General features: G+C 39.1%; 3 protein-coding genes across 9 annotated transcripts; 1 reads left to right on the forward strand and 2 right to left on the reverse strand.

Moving 5' to 3' along the window:
- Positions 1–419: 419 nt before the first annotated feature.
- On the forward strand, positions 420–10,829 carry plp1b (proteolipid protein 1b). 4 transcript variants are annotated; one of them, XM_079873228.1, is made up of 9 exons: positions 423–626; positions 2,393–2,552; positions 2,960–3,058; positions 5,230–5,416; positions 5,502–5,658; positions 8,509–8,683; positions 8,754–8,827; positions 8,910–8,975; positions 9,940–10,829. In XM_079873228.1, exons 3-9 carry the CDS (start codon positions 3,055–3,057, stop codon positions 10,012–10,014), a joined length of 738 nt encoding a protein of 245 aa, XP_079729354.1. In that variant the 5' UTR covers positions 423–626; positions 2,393–2,552; positions 2,960–3,054; the 3' UTR covers positions 10,015–10,829. The 4 variants fall into 4 exon arrangements, with proteins under 4 accessions (XP_079729352.1, XP_079729354.1, XP_079729353.1 ...); XM_079873226.1 differs by lacking the exon at positions 2,393–2,552 and having other exon boundaries at positions 420–626; XM_079873227.1 differs by lacking the exons at positions 423–626; positions 2,393–2,552 and having other exon boundaries at positions 2,945–3,058.
- On the reverse strand, positions 10,782–17,823 carry LOC307159696 (uncharacterized protein). Of its 3 annotated transcripts, none has more exons than XM_079873219.1 (8): positions 17,746–17,823; positions 16,091–16,126; positions 15,897–15,985; positions 15,564–15,731; positions 15,402–15,458; positions 13,127–15,178; positions 12,496–12,601; positions 10,782–11,197 (listed from the first exon to the last, which is right to left on the reverse strand). In XM_079873219.1, exons 4-8 carry the CDS (start codon positions 15,584–15,586, stop codon positions 11,093–11,095), a joined length of 2,343 nt encoding a protein of 780 aa, XP_079729345.1. In that variant the 5' UTR covers positions 15,587–15,731; positions 15,897–15,985; positions 16,091–16,126; positions 17,746–17,823; the 3' UTR covers positions 10,782–11,092. The 3 variants fall into 3 exon arrangements, with proteins under 3 accessions (XP_079729345.1, XP_079729343.1, XP_079729344.1); XM_079873217.1 differs by having other exon boundaries at positions 15,897–16,011; positions 17,746–17,821; XM_079873218.1 differs by having other exon boundaries at positions 15,897–16,011; positions 16,091–16,155; positions 17,746–17,817.
- Positions 17,824–18,660: 837 nt separating this feature from the next.
- agtr2 (angiotensin II receptor, type 2) lies at positions 18,661–24,396 on the reverse strand. Of its 2 annotated transcripts, XM_079871728.1 has the most exons (4): positions 24,178–24,395; positions 23,728–23,956; positions 22,311–22,381; positions 18,661–21,952 (listed from the first exon to the last, which is right to left on the reverse strand). In XM_079871728.1, exons 3-4 carry the CDS (start codon positions 22,311–22,313, stop codon positions 20,816–20,818), a joined length of 1,140 nt encoding a protein of 379 aa, XP_079727854.1. In that variant the 5' UTR covers positions 22,314–22,381; positions 23,728–23,956; positions 24,178–24,395; the 3' UTR covers positions 18,661–20,815. The 2 variants fall into 2 exon arrangements, with proteins under 2 accessions (XP_079727854.1, XP_079727853.1); XM_079871727.1 differs by lacking the exon at positions 22,311–22,381 and having other exon boundaries at positions 24,178–24,396.
- Positions 24,397–24,768: the final 372 nt, after the last annotated feature.

Here is a 24,768-nt window from a genome sequence, read left to right on the forward strand (position 1 = left end):
TGTTATCATTTTGTGAAAATGCTTTTCAATCATCTTAAATCTGTATTGTATCTGAGTTTGTTTGATATGTTTTGTGAAAATGTTCGAACTCAATTTGAAAGCATTGAGTTTCTACAGTATTTATCAGTGATATGATGACATCACTCATACAGTAATATGACATCACTCACGCTGTGATATGACTTACAGGCTTTTGCTGAGAACTTAAAATGTTAATCTTTCCCGTGAAACATGAATGTGGTGATTTGCACTGAACACTGGGCTTCTCTGATGAAGGACGTTCTAAAATATCATGTTTACTACGGAGCTGCACAGAGTTTGCACAGGGGTACAATCGTGTAGTCATGGTGTCATATCCTGCCAGATGGTTAGATTCTCTATGCTAACCACCCCTGCCATGATTTTTGTGCCAAATTTGCGATAGTTTCCTTGGTAACCAGCAGAACGTTTGTCTGTTAACGTGTTTATGTGAAAGTTCAACAGCTTTATAAAAGAATTTGCAGTATTTACCACCATTTGAGTTCATCTGGACTTTGAAGAGGAAAGACAATGGCATTTGGATGCATGTGTTGGAAACAGCAGTGTGTCTCTCCTGGATGAGGGTGACCTGATGTGCAGCTGCTCAGGTCTGTCGATTCAACGGCTTGCAGAAGTCTGTTCTTTTATACTCTGTACATTTCTGCCTCAAATTTGCAGTAAATATTGAGTTTGCCTAAAATTCCTGCTCCTTGTTTATCAAGATTGATTTGGAGTCTGAAGACTGAAGTTTTTGATCTCAAGAGAAATCGGGGAACATTCAGGGAACGTTGTTTGTCAGAACTGAACCTGAGAAAACCTTCTTGCAAACATTTTTGCGATTATAAGAGCTACAGGAAAATCTTAACTAGGTCTACAACAAAATATTTGTATTGGAATATTTCACACAAAATTAAAAATCTATTAGCCTATCTACTTACCACTCGGACTGTGCTCGGACTCCATACGACTGTGCAATATAGGCCTATGGGCCAGTGGCATAAACAGTCACAACAAGTTGCCGTTTTTTACAATCGCTAGGACACATTTCTCAATACTTAGGTATTTTTTTCCACACAGTTCTCCTAACCAACTTTTAACATGGCACAGCAGTTAATTTCACATTCAAAATGCACTAATACTACCAAAACACTTCATCTATGTCTCAAATCAGTTAACTAGCCTATTCCATAACACAATAGCAAAGGTTTTCGACCAACAAACACACTTTGTCACTAATAAAACACTGACCTAAAAAACACTAACAACCTTGCTTTTGTAAAAATGTCTTACAAAACAAGAATGACACGCTCTTCTGCTTATAATTCACTGCAGTAGTATTTTACATATTCCATGTTTACATTACAGTACAAAATTATTCCTAAGTTTTCCCCTTTTGTATAGATGGTAATGAAATTGAGAGACTAACACTTGTGTAGCTGTTCAGCTACATCAAATTGTTTTGATAGTATTTAAGTTTTAAGATTCAGAATATATTTCAATATTGGTCTTATTCATTTAGGTTTTGAACTTAAGTTTAATAGTTTTGAAAAGTTGTTGAGTAATGCTTGTTGTGTCTGAGTGAGAAAATCATTTATGTAACTTGAAAGATCTAGTCATTGAAAGCATTTTGTGCCAAAGCAATGTTAAATGATCCACAGTTTAGCCCACATAGACTGATGTTATGATCACTGTGTGAAGAGATTTGAAAAAGTGCGAGTGAGTGGATTTTTATCACTGTAGGGTGGTTGTGTACACACACTGCCAACACACATGTATGTCCAAACACCATACAAAAGTGAATTTTGCATAATAGGTCCCCTTTAAGTATTGAGAAATGTGTCCTAATGATCGTAAGAATCATTAAGTCTTAAGAACTAACTAGCAGAAAGCCAAGGGGAAATCCGACTTACTTTTTTGATACAAATTAAAAACACCTTAAAAAAAAAAAAAAAAAGTTATGAACAAAATTTTTTTTGTCAATGCAACCGGCCCAAGGTTTGGCTATTATAAGGTCAACATTTCTGGGAAAAAAAAAAAAAAACATTTCAGTGGTCCTTGCATAAATGAGCCAAACAATGTTTTGCTATAGGCTAAATCTTCTGATATGAGCAGGTTTTTGAGAAAGTTAGCAGTTTAGGTAATATCAACACTTGCCTATAAACCATCGCCTATTTGAGGTTTCCTCACTAATATGATAACACTTTGTAAATTACACCTGTGTAATAACCTGGGTTTTTGACAGATACTTTTAATGGAGCGCACAAAATCAGAACATTTATTTCAAATCACACATAAGTCCCAATGCTTACAAGAGTGTGTGTGTGTGTGTGTGTGTGTGCGCGCGCATGTGTGCTTGTGTGTGTGTTACTAAAAGAGAGAATTGTCTGTGTGTTCCTAATTCGGACAGCTGTAGTATTGTATTGAATGGTCTTTTGTCCCAAACTGACTTAGTCACACCGCCCTCGGTTTGCTTCAAAATTTGTCTGTGTGTGTACAAACTGAACCATATTTTGGAAACAAATTTGTACCTAGAAGTGAGTTAAATCTGACCATAACTTTTTTGGGGGGGACATCCTAATTTGTAAAAAAATGTAATTAAAATAAAATCAATAACTGCGGAAATGCAGAAAGTGAAGCAAATGTGTTTGTGTGTGTGTACATGGATGTTTATGTAGAACTTGTGAAGAGGCCAAACGTAAGAGATACTAGCGTTTGTGCATGAGTGTTTTGGCCCATTTGTTCATCTTTATCATGCATGCGCATGAGAACATTTAGGATTCATTGCACTGACACACACACAAACACACTTACTCTTTATTTATCATGGCAGTGAAAGAGGGCGCTGCATCTTTAAGATCTGCCCCAGTGTGTGTGTGTGTGTGTGTGTGTGTGAGTGTGTTTGTTTGTGAGAGAGAGCAAAGGGGTTTGTTTATTGTTCCAGGGACAAAAGCGTGAGTGAGAATCATAAAAGCATCGAGAGATTAAACTACACGGCACATCAGAGAGACAGAGCGCGGTACGCACACACATACTCACATGGGTAAGTCTACCTGAACTCACCTGAACCCATTTTTAACCACGGCTATGATTTTCATCATTTTTCTCATATTTACTGGCAGAATTTGAATTGATCGTTCTGTCTGTGATTTGCATGTGATATTAGTTGTTTAGATAAATGCATAGAAGTGTTTTAATGATCCTTATGTATGTAGTGTGTAAGATTAAGATGGCTTCTGATTGGTCAGAAGAAGCTTAGAAGCATCACTCCTGTACTTATGGAGGGGAAATAAGGTATTAAATGGATTCTAATTCATTAGAAAGGTTGTTTTGATTGATTAACCAGCTGGCTCTGCTTTTGATTGGCAAAGCCAGTTTCTGCGACGCCTCAGAGGTGTGGGTGAGACGACCAGTAACCTCAGGAGACTCCAGCCAGAGGTCACATAAGGTCTTTAGGTCAAATATTCTCTTCTCTGTGGGCGAATCCTGTATGGCCCAGTGCCAGTCTAAAAATAGGCATGAAGGATTAACATGTATGCATTGTATTATTATTATTTTTGCAGTGCCTGACAGCAGATTAGATGGACAAGAGCTTATCAGCCTTCTGCAGAATCACATTTTCAGTTTGAACTGTTATAGCAAATGTGTCATTTTCTGCTCAAAACTAGGAATAGTTCTTCCAAACTTGTTGTTCTTTCTTCTCCAAAACGCAAAGGAACACTGGTGTCCAAACAACATTGGACCCCAACGACTTTTCTTTGTATGGACAAAAAGTAAAGCACTGAATTTCAACGTATGTTCTTTTGTGTTCCACAGAAGAAATAAGGTATACAGGTTTGGAATGACATGAGGGTGAGAAAATTATGGCAGAATGTTAATTTTTGGGTAAACTATCCCATTTAAGTTCATTTAAGACCCCAAAGCAGATTCTCAAACAGAGGGTGTGATGAATAAGTGTCTTCCGTATAGTAATCATTATTGTGATTATTGTGAGAGATTATTGTGAGAGGCATTTTTGACGCTTGTTGAGAAGATAAGCAAAAAAACAAAAAACAGTCTAAAAAGAGTGTAAAAGGCTGGGTGACCTGCCATGATCCCAATTGTAACCCTAGTGGTGTCAGTATGTGTCTGTCTGTGCCGCTATGGGTTGAAATGCAATGACGCACTCCACTGCTGAGGCCTGTGAGTGTGTGTGTGTGTTTGTTCACAATGATACGTTTTGTTGTTAAAACAAAAGCCATTATGCCTGTCACAAGTGCTTCTTTTACTGACCACAAAACCTCAAACACATGAAAACGCAACACCCCCCCCCCCCTCCAAATCTCACCCTGACACCAGGCTACTCAGGCAAGAGAGAAAGAGAGAGGGAGGGAGGGAGAGAAGGAGAGAAAGAAGTGAGGGAGGGAGAGGAGCAGCTTAAGCGATGCGTTTTTTTTCTTCCTTGAGGTGGACAGTGGAGTGTATCTGAAGAAAGAAAGAGAAATTAGAGCAACAGAGGACAGAAATCTCTGTGGAGTGAGTGGACAAGCGTCTTCACGGCTCTCTCCTGGTGTGGGTTCGGCTCAGCAGTGTCCATGTTTCCAGTGAAACAGCCGTGGTTGTGTAAAGCGCTAGGTGACCCGAGGCGCATCATCTTCTCTCACACGCTGGGGACTGCAGAACTTCATAGCTGAGCCTTCTGCTGCTTATTGTTTGGCTTCTTTTGGTTAAGTTGCTTTATTATTGATATAGTTGTTTTGCCTGTTAAATGTTTTGGTGCATATAGCGCATATTCATCTTTTTGTTTTGTTTTTTTCTCGCGAAGTTTGCTTTGTTACTTTCAGGTTTTTGTCATTTGGGTTTCTTTCTGTGGTTCGAGATTTCGAGCAGGGCTTTTTGATCGCCTGCATTTTGGCTTGTTCATTTGTGATTCCATGATACGCTGACTGTTTGAAAGTGTGTGCATGTGTCAGTCAGATAGACAGAGCACATTGTGTGTGTATGAGTGTGCATGTTTTTGTGCGTCCTTGACTTACTGTAGGCCAACTAACTCTTAAAAGCACATTAGCGGTGTTTGTATTAAGTGTGCATGCTCATTTATAGGTCAGCGGTGAGCTTTCTAGATGATCATGAGTGCGCTTGTGCACTGTTAGAATAGAGTGTGTGTGTAAATGTGTGTGTGTATTGTGTGTGCTGCATGTGCAGTGTGTGTGTTGATATATCACTCACCTACAGGTTGCTATGATTGCTGCATCCGCTGCCTGGGCGCCGTGCCCTACACCAGCCTGCTGGCCACCCTGCTCTGCTACACCGGTGTGGCACTCTTCTGTGGGGGAGGGCATGAGGCGCTCACTCACACACACACATTCATAGAGCTCTACTTCGCAAGGGACGTCCAGGATTTCATTGTGCTGGCAGACTTGTGAGTGATTGTCTTTCTCTTTCTTTTTGTGATTGTGGGTCTGTTTATGATTGTTTGTGTCATTGTTCCATATTTTGTGTTTCAGTATAAAATATTTCCAGTATGTGATCTACGGTCTGGCCTCCTTCTTTTTCCTCTATGGATTGTTGCTGTTGGCTGAAGGTTTTTACACCACCAGTGCAGTAAAGCAGACGTTCGGAGAATTCAGGAGCACCCAGTTCGGGCGCGGCCTGAGCCTGACTGTAAGTGTGTGTGTGTGTGTGTGCGTGTGCGTGAGATGCTTTTTGTGAATTTTTCCCTTTGCATCTTTCTTGATAATGAAATATTAGGATATGGAAAAGAAATAAAAAAGAATGCATATATATATATTACATTTTATATAATTTTTTTACATAAATTAACCCATAGGAATTTCTGTATTTAGTGTTCTTTGTTCAGTTATGCTCAGTCCTTCAGTAGGTATTTCTTTCAGCTTAAATTACATTTTGAAAATGTGATATCTATAAAATGATTTGCAAAACTACTTACCCTATTATCACAAAAGAATGGAGATGTCATGGAGAATCTTAGGTCAGAAAGTGTGGGAACACTAAAATACACACCAGCTAGATCACTATTTCATCCAACTGCAACTTGATTGTTGTATCTAAACTCCCTGATAACCTATGAGCAGTTGATTTAGTCTTTTTATTAGGGCCCGAGCACCGATGGTGAGAGGACCCTATTGTTTTTGCTCCGTTTATTATTATTCTTCTTCTCCAAAGTGAATCGCTTTTTAGAGGGCCTAAACATGCTCGAAAACTCATGAAACTTTGCACACGCTTCAGAAGTGGTGAAAATTTACGTGTGATATGGTTTTCAGAATTGGGGGGGGCAAATTCGGTAAATTATTGCCCCCACATTTTGCCCCGGCTCCTGGTTTCACGTACAGGTATGAAATTTGGTACATACATGTAATGACCCAATACCTACAGAAAAGTCTCTTGGAGCATAGCCCTAAACACAACAGGAAGTGAGCTATTTTGAACTTCCTCCTAGATTTTGGGCATTTTTCATAATTTCCTGATGTTGTACTTTAACGAACTCCTCTTACAGATTTGATCTGATCCTCTTCAAATTTGGTGAGTGTAATCTTAAGGCCTTTGTGACGTTAAATTGCGAAGATCTAGAGTTTTCGTCGAAGGGTGTGCCCTCGGCGGCCTGACAAACATCTATCTATAAATTACAGGAACGTCTGTCTGTCTGTCTGTCTGTGTGTGTGTGTGTCTGTTCCTCGCATATCTCTCAAACCGTTAGTCCGATTGATTTCAAACTCGACAGGTGTCTTGCCACGGGCACGAGTAAGTGCAGTGCCAAGTTTGACATTGTTTGGATGAGAAATGCAAAAGATATCGTTAAATATATCATTTTTAGAAGGTTGTGGTTTAAAAATAAACATTCTGACATTAGAGAGTTGTATCGGTCAAAGAAGCCCCAAGAAGGTTGTGGTTTAAAAATAAACATTCTGACATAAACACTCAGTCAGCTACACTGTTTACTTCTGAATATTATAGTTTGGTTCCCGAACGTGATAAATCCATCTATCTATAAATTACAGAAACGTCCGTCTGTCTGTCTGTGTGTTATTCGCATATCTCTCGAATGTGAGATAACCACTAAATGTGTGAAAACCACTATTTTCTGTTTCAAACTTTCACATAGCATCTTTAGGTTATAACAACATTGAAAATCAAAATCTGGATTTGAATTTTTTAAGATTTATTATAAAAACGGATTATTTTTTCCCAAAAATGCAATAAATTCATGACTTTTTTTTTTTTTTTTCAAAATGCTATTAATCCATTGAATCAATATAAAGTTATTTTTGATCATATTGCCATCGCAAGAAATATCTCCTGAACTTTTTTGACGGCGATCAGCTCACAAAAACTGATTTTGCACGGGCACTTTGCACTGCTCCCTGAATCGAGGTGCTTATTCATTTGTGGATGTAAACTGAATCTGTAAGTCAGCTATGCTGTTAGTGTTTACTTCTGAATATTATATTTCATTCTGGTGCGCTTAACGTTGTCGCTACTGTGTAATAGTAGCCTATGCTATTCACCAACTAAACATATCCTATTCAATGCGTTCACAGTCTCTTTCACGGGCATCATTTGTAGTTGCCTATTCACAAACTGTTTGCTCAAGCATAGCGTTTTCTCGGAGTTCACTGTGTGCTTTTTACCATGCACAAATAAAAATGTCACTGAACTTTTGCTGTGTAATTGTAACAATGAGCACACACCAAACCAACAATTACTAAAAACACACACAAAAACTGATTTTGCACGGGCATTTTTTGCACTAGTTCACCCAATTTCGGCCTTTTGGTGATATATGCATGATCAGATAAGTTCAATATTAATGTTGCTTGCAGTTCTGATGTTGCTAGGCAACCACAGACAGCCTGCAGTAACTCAGGCATACAATTTTCAATCTGCCACAAACTTCACATGTTTGATAAGAGTCCTGTCCTGAACACATGCCAATGCTCATTATGATTATAGCAATAGCACCACCTGCTGGTAGCAGGAAGTGTGGCAAATACAAAACGTGCTCGAAAAATCATGAAACTTTGCACACGCTTCAGAAGTGGTGACAATTTACGTGTGATGTGGTTTTAAAAATTGGGTGGGGCAAAATGGCTTACTTATTGCCCCTACATTTTGCCCCGGCTCGACGTTTCACGTACAGGTATGAAATTTGGTACACACATGTAAAGACCCAATACCTACAAAAAAGTCTCTTGGAGCATAGCCCTAAACACAACAGGAAGTCAGTTATTTTGAACTTCCTGTCAGATTTTGGGCAGTTTTTGCCATTTCCTGATGTTGTACTTTAACAAACTCCTACAGTTTTGATCTGATCCTCTTCAAATTTGGTGAGTGTAATCTTAAGGCCTTTCCTAAAGGTGCCGGGTGGCGGTGGCAGGGGTGCGAGGGCCCTTTTCATCGCTGCTTGCAGCTTTAATTTTGTTTGTATCTGGACTGTTTACACACTGTTTAGGTGCTATATCAAGATTTACTTGCATGCTTGTCTCTCTCATCCAGCTGATTATCCTGACATACATTCTCGCTGTGATCTGGCTGGTTGTCTTTGGCTTCACCGCCGTTCCCGTGCTCTTCTTCATTAATATGAAAAGCTCCTGTCACAAAGTCAACATTCTGTCGGAAACCACCTTGTTCAACCAGCAATCAAGGGTCTGCATGGACCCACGCATGTATGGTACGTCTGCGCCCATGTGTGTGTGAATCTGTGTGCGTTCATGATCATGATGTCTGTTTTTTCTATGTAGGGTTTCTTCCCTGGAATGCTGTGCCTGGGATTGTTTGTGGAAATACACTGGCCAACATCTGCAAAACACAAGAGGTTAGATGGTTATAGTCCTGGACACACACACATACTCAGAGTTTCAAGAGCATATCACTTATATCCCTTTTCATGTTTCCAGTTCCACATGACCTATGACCTTTACATCTGTGCATTTGCTGGAGCAGGAATCACCCTTCTTGCCCTGGTTAGTGATCTCATATTTTACACACGTGAAATTCAGTCATTGATATTTCCTGTGGAAGATGTTTTGTGCGAGGTCATAGTGGTTAACTGGTTCCTATTTTAAGGGCCTCCTTGCTTTGCATTCTGGAAAGCATCCATTATTAATTGGTAAATCCACCAATCACAAATGACAATGATTGGTCAATTTTGGCAATTACTGAGAACAGAAACAGGTCATTTACACATATTTTGATTATTATATTTACACATTTATTTATGTCTATTGACAAACTTCCATTGCCATTGAATTTGGACTGGATTCTTTGAGGTCAGAGTGCAGAGCTGTCAAACAGCATGAAGTTCATCACGGAAGTACAGCAAGGGAATGTTTAGTTTACAATCATTAACTGACCTCTCTGCTACTGACAGATCCCCAGCGTCTCTACTCCCTTTCCTGTGTATTTGGCAGCAGTTATTTCTCTAGTTATTTCCAGATATAACTATCGGGACAGCCCTCTGTCCTGCTGAGGGTCACAGTGAGATTGGTGCAAACATGTAAAAATAATGGAATAAGTAGAAAATTGCCGTTTCAATGGCCCCCAAAAGTATTTAGACACTAAATTCTCCATTAGATATGTGCCTAAAATATATAAAAAAGAATTACTGCATTAACAAATGTTCACAACCTTTTCAAAGAATCAAGTCCTGAATTTATCTTGAGTGAGGACCTTAAACCCCAGTTGCTCCAAAGTGATTGTTCCTCTAAAATATCAGTACTGTACTCTGCTACGGACTAGGTTGTAAATAAATGATGTGATATTATTAGAATCACATGCCTTGTCTGATGTTTATCATCCAGTGAGTGTCAAAGGGATATAAACACTAATGTCACAAAACGTCAGATTTCCTCTTTTGCAGAGGAACAGGTCAGTGCCACCTTCTGATCAGACTTATGGGTTGTTCTTTCCTTTTCTTATTTTTTCTAGTTCATTTACGTGGTTGCCACCCCCTACAACTACGCTATTCTAAGGTTTCTCGGAAGGAAGGGAATCCGTTGCTAGGTTCGGTGTTGCTAGGCCCGCTTTCCTGTTGCAGCGGTATCAGTGGTGTCATCACTGTGGCCCGTGAGGAAACGCAAGAGAGTGCCATGAAGCCCCTGCAGAGGTCTATCATACAGAGCACAACACACACACACACACACACACTAGTGAGACAAATAAGTACAAACCTCACTAAAGAACACTGATTAATGGAAAAAACATAAAACCACAAACTACTGTACTGTAGATCTCTGGAGGAGTGGAATCTAGCTTCTCTATTTCTTCATTTGTCTCTTTTCTCTCTGCCTTTGTCACACACACATTATCATACCGCTCTCTCCTTTCTCTCACGGCCATTTATTCATTTTAATGATTGTGTTCATTGTGCTTCATGGTCATATTAATGCCTTGCAGTTTGCTAGGATTTTAGCTTCTCTCTCTCATTTTTCATCTTTTTGAGAGTTTGACTCGTTTCCTCAGTCAGTTGTTGGTTTATATTCTGAGACACACAGAGAAACAGCACTGAAGTGAGCAGATTTCTTTGTGTCAATTTGAATTCAGTATTTACAGACACTCTTAGTGTCAGTGTGTATTTGTTGTATATTTTGACTAACTGTGGCAATATGCTGAACCTGTTCAATGATGGTGCTCGATCAAAGGAACTAATGTTTTTTTTTATTGTTCTAGCTCATTTTAGAACACTAAAAATATTTCTAGCCAGATTGATAACTGTAAATGATTAATAAAAATAATGCAAACTAAAATGAATTTACATACAATTGTGTGTTGACTTCATAGAAACTCATGCAATAAACTTTAATGAAAGATGACGATCAGTGTTGTCAATTCTTCTTACGGCTACAGATCACATTTAAAGAGGATATTAAAATACAATTGAAACTGAATTGTTAGAAGAAGATGAGGAACATGCTGATCAGACACAGAGAGAGATCCTTTATTAACCCCCAAGGGGAAATTGTATAATACATGCACACACACCAATGATAATTTACAGAAAATGGTGTTTTATTCATGCAAACGTAGTGGCAGACTCTTGAGATGAGCTTTGTTTTAAGTAGGTGAATGTGGGGATGAATCATCAGAGCTGGAAGATTTGATCAAAGCATCTCTCGCAGAGGACTTTCCCAGCATAGTGGTACATAGATGAGGAGAGATCACCCAGAGGACTGCGGCAGCCATTACACTAAAACACACACAGAGAGACAAAGCATTACTGATCACACTGCAGCACATCTTATTGCTGTGGATGGTCGTAGGAAAAAGAAATGAGAGGGATACTTACTCAGGGATTTACTCACCGTCATGCTGTCCCAGATGTATATGACTTTCTTTCTTCAGACAAGCACAAACAAATAAAAATAAAAATTCCATCTCTGCGTCCATATAAAGCAAGTGTACAGGACGTATAAAGTTGACTCTTTAAAAACCATGACGAACACGATGGTAGGCCTAATCTACACAACTACAGTTGATAAATTGTCTTCGGCCGTTTATGCCCAGCGTGAACTCGAACCAGAATATGACACTTGGCTGGAGGCAAGAGTTTATAGTTTAACAAATCTCGTTCTGCTTGAGAATACATTTATTAATCCACTCTGGTTGTGTAGATTACCATCATGTTCACTTTGTGTGGTTTTTGAAGCGTCAACTTTGGAGGTCCCATACACTTTCATTAAATGGACTCATTCAATTAGATAGATTATTTTTCTAAAAATATTTGTTTGTTCATCTAAAGAAAGTCTGGGACAGCATGAAGTTGAGTAAATAAGATCTTTTTTTATAGTGTAGTCACATAGACTATTTTAAAAATGTCACCACTACCTTTCTGGGCCTTGAAAGTTGTTATAACATTGCAGTCTATGGGGGGTCAGAAAGCTCTCGAATATCTTCATTTGTGTTCTGAAGATGAACGAAGGTCTTATTGGTTTGGAACGACATGAGGGTGAGTAATTAATGACAGAATTTTTATTTTTATTTTTTGGGTGAACTAACCCTTTAACGTGTCTCCAGTGACCACTTGGTTTCGGATTTTGCAGAGACTCCTCTCTTATTTCGTGGTGCAGAAACAACTCAACCTCAGCGTCCGTTTTCAGGCCTTCTCGCTTAGGTCTCTAGTGCTTAGGAACGTGGGTTCTAAAGCTCTTGCCTGATCATAACCCTTCTTATTTTCAGTGACCTTTTCTCTTTTGTAATGTCCCTCAGCCATCTACAGTCTTTCTTCAAATCTCCCTCTTGCTCACTCTCTCTCCTCCCCCATCATGAGTGTTCACGCCCTCTACTGCTGATTGGCTACAAGTGTGTTTTGGAGCTCGTTATGATCCACTTTCAACAGCGTTTCTCAGAAATCGCTTACTGCACCTTTAATACCAGGTGGAAATATATACAAGACAAGGCTCAGATGAAAACAACTTTGAGGAAGGCTGAGACACTGACTTCTGAGCCTGGTTCAGTACAGAAGAAGAAGAGATTTAAAAAGTAAACCTTGAAACAATCCGGATGGCAGCAAATGTCAGGAATGTTGATGGTAATTTTCACACTTCCATTTAAGGGCAGCTTGCAGAAGGAACACATGGTTTTACCTTTCACACTGCAAAGGGAGACACACAGATACACAGACGTCTTATTAAGAATAAAACTGTGTTGAATACTAATACTAATACATTCAACTTTATTGTAAAAATAAATGCAATTATTTAGTGAGACAGGTCACACTTCATTTGACAGTGTTGATGTGTTTACATAAGTACTGATTTATACTGATAAACTATATACTTACAGTGTTACAGTTTGTGTAACTAATGTCTAATTACATAATTGAATATTACTGCTATAGAAATCAATTAAATAAAAATGTAATATAACATACTCTAGCATAAAGATGCCAAGAACTTTTTCTAGAAGTTTTCATTTGTGATTCCTCTTTCTGAATCTCTAGAGCCACAGATTAAATTTAATGGACACTGATTTAATTGACTTACTTAAGCATACATTAAACTAAAAATGGCGTTTTTTTAAATAAATTTATCTCATAATTTTCTAGGCACTGCCTATGAGTTAGGTCAACAAATGTCATATCAAAATGAAAATGGGGTTGCATAAACGACTGACTTACTTCAATCCAGCTTCACTGTTCAGTCTGTGGTGCTCTGCGGGGGCTTCCACAAGATGCTCTTCTGTTGGTTCTATAGTTGAAGTTTTCAGAGCAGATACTAGTGAGAGTTCCCCATGATTATTTGGAGGCTGGTTTTCTGCTTGTCTGGGTACAGTTATATGTGCTGTTATGAGTTGTTCCACTGGACTGTCTTCTTTTTTCTCTGTGGTCAGCGCACCTGAAGGTTTTGATGGATTTTCATGTAGAGTTTTGGCTGTTTTCTCATGCAGTGCTCCACTGGATTGCCTTTGATCTGTTGAAACTTCTTCTACTATTTTCTTCCCTGTTACCTCTACACTAGTGTCTGCAGGTGTCTTCAACGGTTCCTCTACAGGTTTGACTACAGGTTTCTCCACTACGTCCTTTTTAAGAGCATCTACAGGTGTCTTCAACGGTTCCTCTACAGGTTTGACTACAGGTTTCTCCACTACGTCCTTTTTAGGAGCATCTACAGGTGTCTTCAACGGTTCCTCTACAAGTTTGATAACAGGTTTCTCCACTACGTCCTTTTTAGGAGCATCTGCAGGTGTCTTCAACGGTTCCTCTAAAGGTTTGACTACAGGTTTCTCCACTACGTCCTTTTTAGGAGCATCTGCAGGTGTCTTCAACGGTTCCTCTACAGGTTTGACTACAGGTTTCTCCACTACGTCCTTTTTAGGAGCATCTGCAGGTGTCTTCAACAGTTCCTCTAAAGGTTTGACTACAGGTTTCTCCACTACGTCCTTTTTAGGAGCATCTGCAGGTGTCTTCAACGGTTCCTCTACAGGTTTGATTATAGGTTTCTCCACTGCGTCCTTTTTAGGAGCATCTGCAGATGTCTTCAACGGTTCCTCTACAGGTTTGTCTACAGGTTTCTCCACTACGTCCTTTTTAGGAGCATCTGCAGGTGTCTTCAACGGTTCCTCTACAGGTTTGACTACAGGTTTCTCCACTACATCCTTTTTCAGAGCATCTGCAGGTGTCTTTAATGGTTTCTCAACAGGTTTCTCCACTACATCCTTTTTAAGAGCATCTGCAGGTGTCTTCAACGGTTCCTCTACAGGTTTGACTACAGGTTTCTCCACTACGTCCTTTTTAGGAGCATCTGCAGGTGTCTTCAACGGTTCCTCTACAGGTTTGACTACAGGTTTCTCCACTACGTCCTTTTTAAGAGCATCTGCAGGTGTCTTCAACAGTTCCTCTACAGGTTTAACTACAGGTTTCTCCACTACGTCCTTTTTAGGAGCATCTGCAGGAGTCTTCAACGGTTCCTCTACAGGTTTGATTATAGGTTTCTCCACTACGTCCTTTTTAGGAGCATCTGCAGGAGTCTTCAACGGTTCCTCAACAGGTTTCTCCACTACGTCCTTTTTAGGAGCATCTGCAGGTGTCTTCAACAGTTCTTCTACAGGTTTGATTATAGGTTTCTCCACTATGTCTTTTTTAAGAGCATCTGCAGGTGTCTTCAACAGTTCCTCTAAAGATTTGACTACAGGTTTCTCCACTATGTCTTTTTTAAGAGCATCTGCAGGTGTTTTCAAAGGTTCCTCTACAGGTTTGACTATAGGTTTCTCCACTACGTCCTTTTTAGGAGCATCTACAGGTGTCTTCAACGGTTCCTCTACAGGTTTGACTACAGGTTTCTCCACTGTGTCCTTTTTAAGAGCATCTGCAGGTGTCTTCAACAGTTCCTCTACAGGTTTGACTATAGGTTTCTCCACTACGTCCTTTTTCAGAGCATCTGCAGGTGTCTTCAACGGTTCCTCTAAAGGTTTGACAATAGGTTTCTCCACTACGTCCTTTTTAAGAGCATCTGCAGGTGTCTTCAACGGTTCCTCTACAGGTTTGACAATAGGTTTCTCCACTATGTCTTTTTTAAGAGCATCTGCGGGTGTCTTCAATGGTTTCTCTACAGGTTTCTCCACTACTTCCTTTTTAAGAGCATCTGCTGGAGTCTTTGGTGGTTCTTCTACAGGTTTGACTGTTACGTCCTCTGCATGTGCTCTCTTGGAGTCCTCAAGGGCAGGATATGGACTGGAACACATTCAGAATAATTATGAAGCATCTGATTGTTCTTCTACACCTCATGAAATATTAAATATAGTCTGTTATGAATTAATAAGTGTGAACATATAAGAATTCCTGCTTCAGTTTTTTTAACTTGCAAATGATGAAATTAAAGAAAGGCTAAATAAATAAAAGGTAAATAAATAAAATAGATAAAAGGCTCTATCCAATACAGAGAGCTCCACCAGACCTTTTGGCCAGATGGGACCCTCTCTTGACTGGTGTGTTTTCTGTTGAGCTCACAGGCCTAAGGGAGTGCAGATAGCTGGAGTTATTTGCATGGAAACATGTATAGAATGCAGAAACATTGAAAACATAAATAACACACAAGGAAAATAAGAACAGCTCTCACTCAAACGTCCTTAAGGCTGACATGACATAAGAGCTTTGAGGGGTTGTGGATGTGTCCAGACTGGAGGAGGCGGTGGCGCCACTCTGTGAACATGGTATGATGGAGGAAGTGACCTGACTGCTCTCAGGTGATGATTCATTCTTAGGCTTTACAAGCTTTACTGGTTTACTGTTAGAGAGTGAACAGAAAAAAAGAGTGAGATGAACTGAGAGTGATAGGGAAAGAGACAATGATGTTAACATTGATCCATTTTTTAGTGTTCATGGAATCACAGGAAAGACCTTTGATACTACCACTTTTAGCCAGCAGGTGACAGCGTAAGTGTGCATTTACCATTTTACATCTGACTGAGTGTCCAGAACCTCTTGAGATCCTTGAATCCAACTTCCATCTTTTTTCAAATGGGTTCGAACTTTTATCGCCTGGAACACAGACTGCCTGTTAACATCTACAATCACAGAAAACCTTTGTTAGCGTGTTTTGTTCACAAGTGCATGTTTTATTGTTTGTGTTTGTGCATGTTTTACCACTGGACATGGTGAGATCCTCTTCCTCAGTCAGGCCTATATTAGAAACACATGAAATAAAAAATCTGATATGTTACAGCCTCAGTTTCTCTATATCCCATTTTAGTATAATCCATACTAGGTATATTGTTTGATGTGCTCTTTTTCTTTTTGGTGCCAATTTCTGTACTACTGTACTACTTCTGTACTACCCACGCACATACAAACAACAAAAATGCAGCACAACCACATATTTGTTGTCTCCGGTGTGTGCATTATCTCGCATACCATCTATAACAGAAACTCTGGTGCTGTCACAGTAAAATGTGTTGTGAATATTTTTTGTCTTCATGCACTGTTTGGAATTGCACTTGACATAGTATTTGCTTTGTGTTGTGATGTATTAGTCCTTTAGCACTTAAGTAGTGGAGACATAAGTAGCCAAAAATAAATGAGCTGGAAGACATTAAGGACAATGGCAAAGAGGAAGAGCAGGCCATAAAACACACAGCAACACAAACACAAGTGATGAGCAAATGGTCTACAAGACCTTGTATGTGTTTATTTGTGTTTGTGGAATTTATTTATTTTTTTTTTTTTTTTGCTTTGTTTGAGCTAATTAGCCTGCATGATATCAAAGTAATATGAAGCTAGATGTAGCTTATTCCACGCCCACTTTTACCTCATTGGTGTTTGGATTTACTTACAGGATCTGTTCTGCTTATACATTTGCCGTTTGAATAATGTGGGTGCATGCACTTTAAACGTTTGACGTAAGTCGGACTAAAACAACACATCGTCTTATTAAATAGGCCAATAATGTAAACGGTTTATCTCGGCTGAAATCGTAGCAGTCCAACTTTTGCGATGTCAATGTAATTTGGCCTCGACGTTGTGCGTATGCTTCGAAAGACGCGATGAACAATCAAATGTCTCATATTATTTGTACAGACAGATGAAAGATGTTGATCCATTATAACTGCGCGTGCACAGGTAAGATAATTACCTTTATCGCTAACCCTCCTACAAAACTGCTGGCATTATTAGATTTAAAGCAACAACAACAACAAAAAATAGCCTTTCAAAACGTATCACTGCACTTCAATTGTCTTCTTTTTTGTTGCCATGTTTAACTATAGCCTATATGATATTTTAATTTCTGGCCATCACAAGATTAGTTAATTCATTCATAAAAGCCATGTCCTCTTCTTAAAACATTTCAGGATCAAAAAGTACAACATCACACACACACACACACACACACTGTTGGTTAAGTCTCAAACATAATGGCAGGATGTCCTCCTCACTTCCCCGAACCGTGAAATCATCTTCAATGCTTGTTTTGTTGAAATTTCATTGATCACAGTCAGAGGAAGAACCCCTATGAGTATGACATAATGCAAACCCCCTCAAACAAAAACTCTAGAACACACACAGAAAAGCTTTTGCACCCTTACACCTAGACACTAAGAGCTAGGCCTATATTAGTAAGGACCTCTCATATACGCAATAATTTTCACAAGGAGCACTTAAAGTAGCATGGTTTCAGACATGCTTCAACTATATCTTAGAGGACATTACAAAATGGCCCTCATAGCTTACTGCCAAAACTGTACACACACGCTAAATTTGTTTAAACATACAAGACAGTGCATTTCTCTGATATGGTGTCTTACCTATGTGTAGAAATCTGTGCAGTTTAGTCTGTAAAAAAAGTTATGTAAAACTTGCCAGACTGCAACCACTTCATATGCACGCAGACACACACAACACACACCTCCCATGCACCTGCACACACCTCCAAAAAAGCAAACCAAATAATAATAATACAAAAAACTAGACATAACTCAGCAAGCAATAGCTGTCATTTCACCATCTAGGTTAACTATAGACCCGATATAGTCCAGCTATGAGTAACCCACTTCTAGCCAAAATAACCTTGAATTTGATTACATGTCGTTTTTGCCAATATAACTTGCGAGATGTATGAAATTCCATCATGTAAGCAAAGTCAACAGTGATTACAAGGTGTTTGGTTTAATTTCTTTGGCATGTTCTATGCTTAGCCTGTGCGCCTATTCTTGGGCTATGGTTAGACGTCTATTCAATTTTCACTGACAGCCCAAATTTTGCCTTGTTTACGCCTAGACGTCAGGGCTGTGTTTGGACGGCTATTACACGTCTTTTAAACGCAAAACTGCTTGCTGGGAACTCACATTCACACACCTTTGAATTTATTTCCTTGATGTAAGATAGTGACGTCTGTGTTCATATTTGTGTGTGCGCGAGGGTTTTGTCTGCAGTCCAGTTATAGTTTAAATGTTCCAAGACACTGTGTTATGAAACAATGACAAAGTGAGACAAACGGGGTGCACCAAAGACCATCTAACCTCTTAAGTTTACAGACATCTATTTGCACAAATGTACAGTGTGCAACATGTATGTAGGCTGGAACAGTATACCTGCAGGAATAAAAGTATTAATAAATTATTTTCATCAACACAACAAACTTACAATCACTGGCTAGAATGTATCTGTATTTTGTGGCTTATAAGCCTAAATTCAACCTCACAGAAAGAAAAATTAAGATTCTGGTATGATTTTATTCTCAGTTTTTCAAAAGTATATATTTGATTAACAGTCACATATTCAATGCCACAGTCAGATGTTAAATGAATAATAATATATAAAAAACATTTGAGTGATTCTTTACACATTTACAAGAACAATATGATTTTTACATGTTGCTCTAGTGGTTCTAGTGAGTCACAACATTTGAGATTTTAGAGGTTGGAGTGTGAAAACTGTCATGTAGCAGTTTCAAACTAGATGCACTAATAGTAGGTCTGTGTGAGGATCAGCAGTTTAGTGCTGCAGGACACAGTGGTGATGGAACAGTTATCTCTGTAAATCTTTATTGAAATATGTACCTGAAACCTTTGCACCAAACGGTCCAGATTCTTAACTATTATGCAACACCCTAGTTTCTCTTATCTATCAACATTTTTATCTGTCTAAAACATCCTCCTCATGTATGCTCATACTGCATTCAATGAATGATGAATCTACAGTTTCAAGCCTGTTTCACTGCTTTCAGACAAGACATCTCGGTAAAACTTTATTTTACAGTGTCCTTGTTACATATGTTACATGTACTTACCATAGTAATAATAGTAAATGATGCTTAATTACATTCAACTAACCCTCAACCAAACTCTAATCCTACCCTAACCCTATAGTAAGTACATGTAGTTGCTTAATATTACTCAGTTCTTAACTGTATAATTACACTGTAACAATGACACCTTAAAATAAAGTGTAACCCGACTTCTCATTACATCTCAGAAGTGCATCTGTTTGGTTGGAAGGAGCTTGATATACAACATTTTTCATCCATTTAACTTCAACTAAAAAGTTCCAGAATCTTGATCTTGTCTTTATAAAGAAAATGAAATTGAAATAAGTACTGACTGAGGAGAACTGATGTCTGAATATTTCATTGAGTGGAGGTTTAGAAAACAACGAATGACATGTATTCAAATAACCAAGGCAACAGGATTCCTGAAATGTGAGAAAAAGACATTAAAGGAAATGTGTGCAGCAAGGGTGTCTACAGGGAATGACAGACTTTAGAAAATGAATTAAGTAAAATATGAGAAATATGTATGCTATAAATCTCTACTGAACTACTGCTAAAACTCTCAGAGATAGAAGGAATACTATCACTAAATGCTAAGCGGGTTCTTCCAGATTCCTTCCAGAAGAACTGCTGTCATAAGTATGTTCATTACTCAAGCTGGTGTTTCAGATGACCCAACGAGACTTGAAAGGTGTGTTGATCTACATCTGCTCTAGTCTGTTAACTTAAGCATCTACTCTTAAGATAAGTGACACAAGCCATTGAGACAGTAGGCCTAACCAAATTGGTAGGATGGATGGATGGATGGATGGATGGATAACTAAGTCACAGAACAAAACAGTGATATTGTTTACTTGTTAACACCATTTATTAACAATGCTCCATTATAGTAGAATTATAATTCGATTTACAATGATTTATAATTTAAACAGCATGTTACATTACAGTAATTTTTTATATTACAGCTTAAAGATAGAAGTTGGGTCTTTCTGGCAGATATTGCCCATATAATGAAAGACACGTCTAACACTGTCTAACATTTGAGTGTTATTTAGAACTCTGATATTACCAGTTAGCAAAAAATGAAGACTGTACAGCTGTATTCAAAAACATTTTTTTATCATCTATGATTTGTGCAGGAAAATCAGGAAGTTCCTCATCCTGGATAGAATCTGAACAACACAAGAATAATATTTGGGCCATATTTCTACATTTTATTATGTAACCAAATGTTATTTGTAGATGGTGGGGCTAATCACAACTCCTGCATAATTAGAAATAAGGTAATCAACCAACAACATCATCTGAACTGATCATCCTGAACAAGTGGCAGGCCATGGAAATGCACTTGACTGATGCTGACTGTTGACATAGGCCCTGTCTCAAATGGCACCCCTAAAAACATTCGTGACGTAACGCCGCTTTGACTGTCGGGAAGAAGTTTGCTGCGGAGCCCGCTTCAGTGTGGGCCTGGCAAAAGTGCTCATCGAAGGCGCATATCGACCACAAAGTGGGTGCTCACGATATGAAGTGTGCCATTTGGGACAGGGCCGTGGTCCTCAGTAGATTGTAATGACAGCATGTAAAGGTTACAGCTTCACGAGATTTCACGGCGGGCTGCTCTGCTGCTCAAGAATCTCCATAGGCACAGTTTCTTTGAAGTCACTCAGTTTCCTGGAGAAGGAAGACAGTCTTGTGCTGATGGAATCTCTTTTCTGTGTCAGCATACCCCCGTAAAGCTGCCACAGCTGCTCCCGGAAGTGATTTCCCACAAAACAGTACAGGAAAGGGTTTATGGCAGAGTTGGAAAAGCCGAGGCAGAGGAAGAATGGCAGGAGTTTATGCATTACTTGCAGCATCCAACAATCCCACTCCACCCCCAGCTCTGCCAGAGCTCCGAGAAACGCCAGCACGTGGAATGGGAACCAGCAAAAGAAAAACGCCAATACCACGGCGGCCACCAAACGCAACACGTGGACCAATCGGCCAGAGTCTTGCTCCAGGTTGTTCGGGGTGGCTAAAAGGTGCACGGCTATTAGGCTGTAGCAAGTAGCTATGACAACAAACGGCAAGAAGAATCCAAGGATGTTCTTTGCAAGAGTTAACCCAGTTTGCCAGATGGAGCTGGGGTAATAAATGACACAAGCCGTGACGTTGTAACTGGGAAGAGCGTGTATGTCACGGAACACAACTGTTGGCAGCGTGGTCAGAGCCGCAACGACCCAAATGATGGCGCTGACACATCTGGCCCGGTTTATGCTCCTACTGATCTGAGAGTGCAGGGGGTAGACAATGGCGTGATATCGATCCACACTCATACAGGTGATGAAAAAGATACTAGCATAGACGTTTATAGTGACCAAACCCCCACACAGCTTACACATAACCTTCCCAAAAACCCAGTTGTAATCCAGTGAATAATACACAGCCCAGAATGGCAAAGAACTCAGGAACAGCAAGTCCGACATGGCTAGATTCATCAGATACGTGTTGGCTACGGTTCTTCGGCCTGAACTGTGATACAGCACACACAACACCAGCATGTTACCAAGAAAACCCAGTAAGAAGATGAGGCTGTAGAAGACGGGAATCACTTTCTTCTGGTACTGCGAAGTTGAGGAAGACATGTAGTCACATGAATTCGTCATATTATGCTGCAGCAATGACACGTCGGGTGAAGTCAGGTTATGGGCGGAGTCTGTCTCCATGGCGACACTGCTGATTACATAGATGATTCTGAAGTTCTGTAATGAAAAAAAAAAGTTCTTAAGTGAAGCAGAAATGATGAAACATGTTATTGTAGCCTTGTGATAAAATGCAAAATCATCTATCATACTCCTTCACTAAAACTTCTTGATCCCCTCCCCTCAAGCAGAAAATACAAGATTGTGAAACTCCTGAACGTTTCGCCCAAAAGCAAAGAAAAAGTCATAACACAGCTACAAGTCACAGGCTGAATTTCACAGGTTGCCAGAATAAACACAGAAAACACTTTGAGTCCTATTTAAAGCACTTGTCCCACGGTTGTGTGCAGCCTCATTGTCTGTCTGTTACGTGATTAGAGCTATAAACCAGAGGGGAAAAATCCCACCATATACTGACCATCGACAGTCCACTGGGACTGATGTTGCAGCATCCTCTCCTTTACATCTTGTCAGTGTGAGAAAGAGAATCTATGAGTGAGAGAAAGAAACGTGAGAAAGCGAGTGTGTGAATGTGTGTAACTGTAGCTGGTGAGTTTGGGTCCAGCGCAGATGTTTTTTATAGCTCTCAGTAGGCTGCTCACAATACATCTGGTTACTGTTAACATAGGCGGGGGGCACATGCAGATATTTGATTGGCTAGGATATCAGTTGTGGAGTTTGGGGGGTGTACGAACAAGATTCAGTCCTGCTCCCCAATAGTATGTATAACACAAAGTAGGTGCCAAGTCATTCTTTTCATATTTTACCAATGAGATCAAGTAATGTATGCATAATTGCACAACATAATCACACACTGGCAATCGCAATCACAATCAAGTAACATAAGATCAAATCCTCTAGCAACTGCTGAAATATTTTGCAGATTGAAGTTTTTTTTTAAAGGTAATGCCAGTTATTTTAACTATGATTAGATCTAAAAATGTAAATAAATGATTCCTTATATTAAAAATATCTTTAAGTTTTAATATTGAATATATTAGGAGTCTGCTTGTGTTATATGATATACTAAGTGAACAAGTTTCTCATAATTTATATTTGCTCACCACTGTCATGAAAATTCTTTTATGAAGATTAACATTACACACTCTGAGCCCTAAATAATGTTCACAGCTGTTGAAAATAATTCCAGTCATATTTCAAATGTTGCATATGTTCTTAATCAGAATGCTGCGCCGGTCAAGTTCACACACTTTCTGTTTAAGTCATTGGAAAGCTTAGTTATTTCATATAATAAATGAAAAATGTAAGTTCTTTCAGAATGATGCAGTAATAGATTAACCACTCAAACGATCTAAACTATTTCCCTCATATTTGTTTCATATTACACGTCATATAGCTTTAGAAGAACTGCAAAGTCCAAATTTGAGTGATTCTGTTCCCTTGAAAACATGACATTCAAACTCACAATTTATAAGTAAAATGAGACTTCCTATAATTTCTAATACATTACAGTAAAGAAAAGGAAATAAAGTGACGCCACAATGCAAAACATGTACCAAGATAAATACTTTAGACTGTGCAAACATCATATCGTTTTCATTAACTGATTTGATAGTTTGTAGGCTGGAATTGGAATTATGAAAGAGATAATGAGATTAATAGTTTGATAATAATCTGACACGATCATAATAGCAATAGCGCTAGGAAATTCATCCCACTGGCTAATGCATCTCCTTACATATTTTCCAGATATACTTCTAATTTTACATTCAGGATCTTAAGAAGTTAACTTAAGGTAACGTAGTAATTTTTCTTGCAGGATGACTTTATTTCAAGGTTAAAAAATGACCACAGCACTCTGCAGCTTAACATACCTTTCAGTTTCCGGTGCAAAGTTAGAGAAGTCTTCAGTCCCTCCGAGGTGTCGATACACTCCTGGAACAAGTTTCACGCTGAAAAACGAGCCAAAGAAAGCTTAGCCCCCAGCAGACTTTTCCATTTTGGAAGTGGAGTTGATTCTCTGCGTGTGTAAGTATATGAGGGAGGGAACAGCCAACCAGATGTAGGATTTGTTCAAATAGTTTTTACGTCCACATTAGTCCACTGGGAAAAGGAGGGTGGAGAAGGATGTTGTAGGGGGAGAGAGAGAGAGAGAGAGAGAGAGAGAGAGAGAGAGAGAGAGAGAGAGAGAGAGAGAATAAGAACAAGAAGAAGATGAAGATGAAGATGAAGACAAAGACGAAAACAAAGAAGTGTTTTTTTCTTCTTTTTGGTAAATGCATAGAGAGAGAGAAGGAAGACTGCAAACATAACCAGGAAATTACCTGAAAAATTAAAGACAGATGTCCCACAGTAATGTTTGTATGTGCTACAGCAATCTTTCGCAGTGAATAAACCTGCAAATGTCTTTAGATCTGTTCTTTCTAATGTACATTTCTGCATTCCTGCTAATGAAAGTGCTGGTCGCTGGTCTCACAAGAGTTTTGAGGTTCTGCCTCTTAACTGTTGGGTAAAATCATGTCCTCTATCAAACACTTTTACCCAGAGTGTGAAAGCAGATAAGCTTCTTAAAACACAGGAAATTGAGAGACGTCAGAGCCTCTCCATTCACTCTGGACTCTAGTTACCGTGGCGACGACCCAAAGAGAGACCCCTCAGAGGTCACGGTCAGATGTGTTCTAACAATCTCATAACGAGGAAGATAATGACTCAAACGAGGAGAGCTGAGATAACCGAAATGGCCAATTACAGATGACATTACACAGAAGCGTGCGTGTGTTTACAAATTAGTATGTCCAAACAACTGAAGGAACAGAACATACTGTTTCTCATACTGCCAAACACGCTTTTGAGTTTCTCAGTAGCTGTCAAACCCAGTGTCTGAAAACACTTTCTTTAATAAAACTTTGATCAAA

Source organism: Squalius cephalus (assembly GCF_949319135.1).
Source record: "Squalius cephalus genome assembly, chromosome: 5".
NCBI lineage: Eukaryota > Metazoa > Chordata > Actinopteri > Cypriniformes > Leuciscidae > Squalius > Squalius cephalus.